General features: G+C 35.0%; 1 protein-coding gene across 1 annotated transcript; it reads right to left on the reverse strand.

The window, feature by feature from the left end:
- Window positions 1–7042: 7042 nt before the first annotated feature.
- On the reverse strand, window positions 7043–7851 carry LOC145110975 (uncharacterized). The gene is made up of 2 exons (XM_079047281.1): window positions 7260–7851; window positions 7043–7191 (listed from the first exon to the last, which is right to left on the reverse strand). The coding sequence occupies exons 1-2, from the start codon at window positions 7849–7851 to the stop codon at window positions 7043–7045; spliced, it is 741 nt and encodes a 246-aa protein (XP_078903407.1).
- Window positions 7852–8271: the final 420 nt, after the last annotated feature.

The following is an 8271-nucleotide window of genomic DNA, read 5'->3' on the forward strand; positions in this document are numbered from 1 at the left end:
TGAAGAGTTCTTATTTCTATAGAAAACAACACTTTATAAGTTGATATAGAGATGTTTGGTTATGGTTTCAACTTTCAATATAATAACAAAGATTTACTGATTTACATAATCATAATTAGTTATTTAACGGCATGACTGTTAAAATAAATTTATATTAATTAGACTAGTCAAATTTTATTAGAACCTCCTCCCCCGCTTTATTTATTACAAAGTTTATAATATAAGAGAAAATTACAAAAATAGCCAAAGATACTAATCATTTTGTGGAAAATAGCCAAAAAAATTGAAATTGCAAAAATGGCCACAAAAATCGCAGATGGGAATGGTCCATCTGCGATTTGCACATTCCATCTGCGAATGTACAAGTGGCTAAAGCACAAGTGTGCTTTAGCCACTTGTACATTCGTAGGTGGGTATTTTTTTTTATTATTTTTTTTCTATATATATATATAGGGCAGGAGCAGGCTTAAATCGCAGATGGACACAGTCCATCTGCGATTTCCTCTGTATTTCATCTGCGATTTTACGAATTTTTTTTTAATTTTTTTTTATTTTGACTATGAAATCAATTGGTTTGACTACGAAATAACCTTACTATATATAAACTTTTGTAGAAAATTATCAGTTTAGTTGTTATTTGTCTAGGAGGAAATTTCTCTAAAATTTCTCTAAAAAAATGATTGAATATTTGGTTTGTCTTGTAACCGGTGGGAGATGACAAGTTATTGAAACAAATCTGGAATACGTATGTCCACATGGAGGTATTTCTGAATTCGCTTTGATATTTTCTGAGTATATTAGTTATAGTGATTTTGTATCTTTGGTGAGAAGCAAAATTGGTTTGTTAGACAAATATAGAATTAGTCTTCGTTTCCATCATCCTGAATTGAATTATTATATAGCTATAGTTGAAGACATGGATGTTAGAATGTTGATAAATGTAATCAAATGTAGTGGAGGAAGGGCTGTCAAAGTGTTTGTGGTGGTTGATGAAGGAGATGAGGTTAATGAGGCTGGTCACAGTGGAAATCAGCCGGTTGGTAATTTATGCAGCTATAAAGGGAGCAACGATCCAATATGTACTTTCAATACTCCTAGTGTACATCAGTTTCACAGTGTTGCTGAAAATGTTAATGTTAGTTATTCACCTATTCACTATGTGGATCCTGAGAATTACAAGTATGTTGGTGATGATGATGTTGGTACATATCTTAATGATGTAGGTGGTCGTTGTGATGATGTTCCCGAACAATAAGTTAAAGTTATGAATAGGCGTGTAGTAGATAAAAGTAAAAAGAAAAAAAAATCCGAGTAAAAAAAATGAAAAAAAGCATGTTTACAGGGATTATGTTGATGTTGCTGATGTACGTTTAGATATAACCGACTTAAAAAGCAATTCAGATAGAGATGAGTTGGGTGATGAAGTTAAAGCTAAGTTTCCCGATAACCTTTTTTACGGTATGCCCCCTGTACCAGCATGCCCAGTTGATATTAATGAAGATATCCCAACACAGATGGTAGACATCAATCTTCAAAAGATTGAATGTGAGAGTATATTTAATAACAAAGAACTTTTAAAGCGATGTATTGGTAAAAAATGTCTTCGAGAAGGTTTTCAGACGAGGACAAGTAGATCCACCAAATCAAGGTATGAGACTGTGTGTGTTTTGAAAAATTGTTCTTGGTTACTAAGAGCAAAAGCAATTAAAAATTCCGATGGACTTTTCCAAATGAATAAATTTGTTGATGTACACACATGTTCTTCAACAATTTTGCAACCTAATCATCGACAAGCAAACAAATATGTTTTGGGTGAATATCTTGCTGATGTTTTGGCTGAAGATTATAGTAGAGTTTATCGGGGAAAAGATATTATTAATGATATGAATGCTCAATTGAATATCAATATCTCATACCATCAGGCATGGCGTGCGAAACAATATGCATTGTTGTTGTTAAGGGGTACGAAAGAGGATTCTTTTACCAAACTTCCGGCTTATTGTCACAATTTGGTCAAACATAATCCGGGTACGGTGACACATATTAAAACAGATGGTGATGATCGCTTTGAGTTTTTGTACGTCGCACTTGGTTGCTCGGTTAGTATTTTAATATATTATTAGTTTTTTCATTTTTATTTTGGTGTATTTGAATAGATATACAATGTATTGTAGGTACGCGCTTTTGTCAAATTTTGTAAACCGACCCTTGTAGTAGATGGAGCCCACCTAAAGGGCGAGTTCAAAGGTACCATGTTACTTGCAGTTACTAAGGACGGACAAAACCAAATATTATCGGTTGCATATGGTATATGCAAAAATGAGTGTACAGATTCTTGGACATGGTTTTTTCAAAAACTACGTGATTGCATAGGCAATATGCAGGAGCTTACAATTATATCTGATAGGTCTCCATCTATAGCAACATCCGTTGCCAACATTTTTCCTCACGCTCATCACAGAATATGTGGTGTCCATTTGTATTTCAACATAGTATCTAGATTCGGGAAGAGTAACACAGTTAAAGGAATTTTTTGGGAGGCTTGTAGGGCGTACACAGTTGATGCTTTTGACGCTGCCATGGATGTTATGAAAAAGACAAAAGAACCAGTATGCGAGTACTTAAAAAGTATAAATCCATAAACTTGGTCAAGGGCACATTTTAGAGGGAATCGATACAATCTTATGTCGTCCAACAGTGCCGAGTCTATAAATGCATTATCTAGACACGCACGTAAGGTGCCGATACTTATGTTGATCGATTTTTTTTCGTGCAACAATGCAACAGTGGTGGTTTCAAAGACGTAACTTTGCAGGTTATTGATCTTAAATTCTTCATATTAATGTTTTATTAATTTAATGTTATTGATCTTAACTTCTTCATATTGCCTGTTTTTTTAGCGGAAGCAACAACAACACTCACCCCTTGGGCCGATGAAATTGTAAAAGAAAACAAAAAAAGTTTTAGTAAGTGGGATGTTCGCATGATCTCAAATACGAAATGCGAGGTCAAAAAGGGGGCACAAAATGTGATTGTTGATTTCCAACATATGACATGTACATGTAGGCATTGGCAACTTGATGGGATACCTTGTGGTCATGTCATAAGATGTTTAACAGTGAACAGTTACCAAGACTGCTCGAGGTATGCGTTAAATGCTTACTTCACCGAAACACTGAGGAAAACATATGAGGAATCAATAAACCCTTTGCCAAAGCCATCCGAATGGGATATCCCCGATGATTTGATGATTGTTAAGCCACCTATAATGGATAAACGTCAGCCAGGCAGGCCAAGAAACACAGACCGCATTCCATCCCAATGCGAGGGTCCAATTAGAAAAGAGTGTTCTACATGTGGTCAACTAGGACACACGAGAAACAACTGTACTGGAAGGGCGTCCGGTAGTGGAGCACGTCGCGCAATTTCTACTGCAGAAATGACATTTAATATTGGTGGTTCAGCGAGTTGCTCACAAACCTATGACGCTGATTTTTGATATAAAACAACCTTGAAATGAAGAGTTGTTAACTTATTATGTATTGTAATTTTTTTATTAAATCTTACAAGACATTTTTATGCTTTCATATTTTAGTTTAGTTTATATTATAAAATTTAGTTTGCAGATTATAACAATTACAAGATGTTATTTAAAAAAAAAACAACAAACGATCCTTTTGCAACAAAAGGTGTATCATGCTAATATTACAACAATTTTGTAACTAATTTTTAAACTCAGGGAACTGCAATGGGTACTTCTCTTTCTCGATTGTTATATAGTCATCCCTAATTCTCATTTTGTCTTCCAAACGATCCTTTTGCAACATAATGTGTATCAACTGCTCGTCCTTCTCAGCAAGTCATTTTTCAGTCATTTTGATTGTCTTCTTAGTCTTTTTTATCCATTCTTCATGCTCTTTGATTTTGTTTTTATTGAGGTCTATCCATTCTTGAGCTTGTTTGCATTCCGATGCAATATCATTACCACGTTGAGTGAGAAGTCGGGATGACTCTTTGTCCTCTTCTTGTTGTTCTTCAGCCTTCTTCAATTCTTCAAAATTTTCATCTGACATATATGGCCCGGCTGAAGAGGGTGTAAAAAAAGGGTCGACTGAATCACAGTAGTAACAATCTACTTCGTTGCATGAGCAAACTTCGAATTTGTGTGAGGAACTCATAATAAAGTCGTCATTATAATAAATTGGTGTTATAAGTGGTATTTATACATACTAGTCTAAATGCTACCATTTCGTAGTCAGAGTTCTAATTCATAGTCAAACTTTGAAATGACTAGACATTAATGACAAGTCACTGCAGTAACCTGCAAATCGTAGTCAAACTTTGAAAAGTGACAAGACGTAAATGACTGTTTGACATGATAAGTCACTGCAGTAATCTGCAATTCGTAGTCAAACTCTTAAGTGACAAGACATAATTGACTGTTTGACACGATAAGTCACTGCAGTAACCTACAATTCGTAGTCCAAATGCAACCAATTCGTAGTCAAAGTTGTAATTCATAGTCCTGTATTTATTAATATAAATAGATGTTTAAGATCTAAAAACCAAACACCCAAATCACCTAAACGAAACCAACTCCCATATTTAGAAATGTCGTCGAATGCAGCAAGTTCTTCGAATGAAGTACATTGTTCCAATTCTGAACGGCCATGAACGACAAACGAGGTTTTGGTTCTAACAAGATGTTGGCTAAGTGTTAAGGATGGTGTATCGTTACTTGCTCCCCCGTATTGCCTAGTAGGTGATGAATGGACTCGCATAACAGCTTTGTTCAACCATGAGATGAGAGAAGGACAACAACGACAACAATCAGATGTTGTTACTAAATGGAAGGATGTAAAGGAAGAAGTGACATGGTTCAATCGAGCGTGTAATTATGCGAAAAGTACCAAACTTCGTTGTCGGGACAAAGAAGAGTTCTTGGAAGTTGTTACAGATTTTTACATCTGTGAGCGTGACGACAGAGACTTCGAATATGAGGAAGTTTGGAAGGTTGTTAAAAATAATCAGTATTTCATGTAGACCGCTCTATTTTCCGTTAATAATAACCCATGGACTTGGCTTTAATTTTAATGCTTTGTTTGTAGTAATGTCCTAAGTTTAATGTTTCATGTTATAGTTGTTAGTTTAATAGTTTAAGTTTAAATCGTTCTTTTTCATGTAATTGTTGTAATGTTTGTAATGGTTCATGGAATTTTTGTTAGTAATGTATTCTAATGTATTGTGAAAACTAATGCAATGAGCATTTATTAATTAAAATTAAACATAGGAGATGCATCCAAAACATATGTAATACATGAAAATAACCTAGTACTCACCTAATAAATTAAAATAGATTTTAAATAAACGGGATATATTTCAAAATATTCCAAGGGGCTTCAAACTGGAATTCCGACCCGTCACTTAATGACTTGTATTCCTCCTTAGCAGCTTCCAAGATGACCTCCTCAGTAGCATTTAAACGGGTGTCGTCAATTTTGGTATAAAGATCGTTGAATAATAGAACTTTCGTTTTCATTTCATACCATCTTGCTAAGATGTCTAGTTCGCCACGATCGTTTGTTGTAGTCATTCGGTTTTCAGCGTTGAAAATATTGGTTAAACGAGTCCAAAACATTGGATCGTTTAACTTGCTGGTCTCGTACACATGAATATATGCACGTGTAAGAACCAAGAACTCGTCATTGCTCAATGGTATAGAACTCATTTTTATTGAAACAAAGACAGTAAAATGTCAAAAATAATATATGAATAGCTGTAACATCGTTTAGTAAACTATTTATTTAACTTAATGTCAATTTATAGTAGTTTATACACAATATCGCAGTCCAGTCTTCTAATTTGTCTGCAATTCATAGTCCAACTTAACTGACGAACGCAGTGTACTAACTGAGAACACAACAGATCACTGTTCGAGTTGACAAGTCATTCCATCGAATGACAACACAATACACTGCTACTTGAGTTGACAAACCATTGCACCGGGAAAATAAAGAGTCGCTATAAATAGTTGTTAATATCCATTTTAATTGTATCGCATTACATTTCCCCTTGCAAGTATGGACTCACCTGTACCACATATATGGAGCAACGAAGAGGAGGTCGCTTTGGTTCAAGCTTGGATTGTAACTGTAGAGGAGGATTTTCCACCGGGTCCCCCACAAGTTCGCGCTGGATCATTTTGGTCTCGTGTCTGTCATTTGTTTCACCATTTAATGGGACGTACTCAATATCGAAGAAGAAGAGATGTCAAAGCGAAGTTTCTGGATTTGAAAATAAAGGTGAAGCAATTTCAACGTATTTATAACGAGTTGGATAATGAACATGCAAATACGGATGAAGACATTCTGCGACAGGTGGCTTTGAAACTATACCGTTTTGAATATGATGGTAGCGAGTTTACCCACTCAGATGCATGGAATCTTTTAAAAAATGTCCCTCATTTTTAATATGCATGTTGGTTAAGTTAAATGTATTTCGTTAGTTAAGTTGTTTGTTGTTGTACGTGTGTTTTGTGACTAGTTAATAAATGTCCCTTACTTTTAATGTTTGTTGTTTCCTCAATCGCAATTAAAAAAGAATTAACAAAACAGGTACATAAATAACTAATACATAATACGACATAAAATGCAAAAAGGGTACATGAATAACTAATACATAATACGACATAAAATGCAAACGGGGTACATGAATAACTAATACATAATACGACATATTAAATGCAAACGGGGTACATGAATAACTAATACATAATACGACATATTAAAAATGCATACGGGGTACATAAATAACTACATCTTTTAGGGAGGTAACAGGACCACCGTTTCATTTGGTATTTCCCAGTGCACATGTGATGGTATAGAATTCACCAACTCAGATCCAAATGCAAGTCGATACACGAAAGCAGTGAGCTTGTAATCAACCATTTCGTGAATGGCTTCAGACGTACGGGTTCTTAGAGATGCTATAGCGTGGCCACATGGTATACCGCTTTTTTGCCATTTCCCACAACTACATACCCCTATTCAAGTTGTACTTTGCTGGTGGCAAAATTGTCATCGACTTCAAATGTATCCCCATACAAACGTCTTGCCATCCAATTATAAGACTTGTTGACACGTTTTTGAATCTTACTCTCAACATAAGGGGTCAACCCACCAGACAACCTCCCTGGAAAAATTGATAATTTTAGAAAAATAATAACACAAGAAAAAACTAAATATAACAATCTCCCTTACCCGCCACTTCAGCCCGTTCAACATACTTTGATTGTATCGACGTATTGATTAACTCAATTATCGTTGTTATAGGAAACTCACGTGTGGACGTGGATATAATTTGCAACATTTCAGGGACATCAATCGATTTAACATTGTAACGTACTTTTGGGAAAAATGCTCGTGTCCATTTTGAAATTACTATATCGTCAAGCCAGAAAATTGTACTCCTAAGCAAGTTGCAGAAAGGTGGTTTCCTACATGCACTTTGCAACTTTTCCATACACAAGTAAAAATCATGAACACTATATGCATTGCATGACTTCCAAACCAACGATTCGACTTCCGTATCGTTATGTCCGACAGACTCACGTATTTTTCGAGCTATATCTTTAGGACAATATCCATGATACGAATCTGGATAGGCACTCTGAACACCAAAGTCTATTTTATCACATAGGTTGCTTATGAAACCAACCTCTGTATCCTCACCTAAACACTCTTTTAACCTCATCATGAACCATCTCCATGATTCTTCACACTCTAAGGTTCCCAAACCAATTGCTAAGAGTAGGGGTTTATGATCTTCATCCAAAGCCACTGCGAAGTACATTGTTGTCAGATAGCTCCCAAGAAGGGGTAAATAACCCACATATATTAACAGTATCATGCACCTAAGGAAGGTACGAATCTGCATAAAAAAACAAACATAAATTAGTGATAAGTAAAGAGTACACGAGATACATTATCAAGAAATATTAATTAAGTCAATAAAACAAATATGTTATACCACGCAACCTAAAGCCACAAAACAGAATTGAAAGCGGTTGGTATCCATTTTCTTGATGGTTGTGAAGGTATTAGGATTTGTTCTTTGTAGATTATGCAAGAATATTGGTAGCTAAGAAAAGCTTCTTTTGGTGTAAGTACTCATTTTCACAAGCAATGAAAGTGTATTATAATCATCACACAAATACAATTTTAATTATATACAAATTGGTGTTTCTCTATAATTCATATTTCATAGTTTAAC

Source organism: Lactuca virosa, chromosome 5, assembly GCF_052849685.1.
Source record: "Lactuca virosa cultivar CGN04683 chromosome 5, Lactuca_virosa_CGN04683_v6, whole genome shotgun sequence".
Lineage (NCBI taxonomy): Eukaryota > Viridiplantae > Streptophyta > Magnoliopsida > Asterales > Asteraceae > Lactuca > Lactuca virosa.

Bases quoted from the DNA above. Each gene is read 5' to 3' on its own strand.
- LOC145110975 (XM_079047281.1), bottom strand. From the start codon at position 7,851: ATGTACTTCGCAGTGGCTTTGGATGAAGATCATAAACCCCTACTCTTA. The intron at 7,192-7,259 runs GTAAGGGAGATT...CAATTTTTCCAG, and splicing joins TGAACGGGCTGAAGTGGCGG to GGAGGTTGTCTGGTGGGTTG.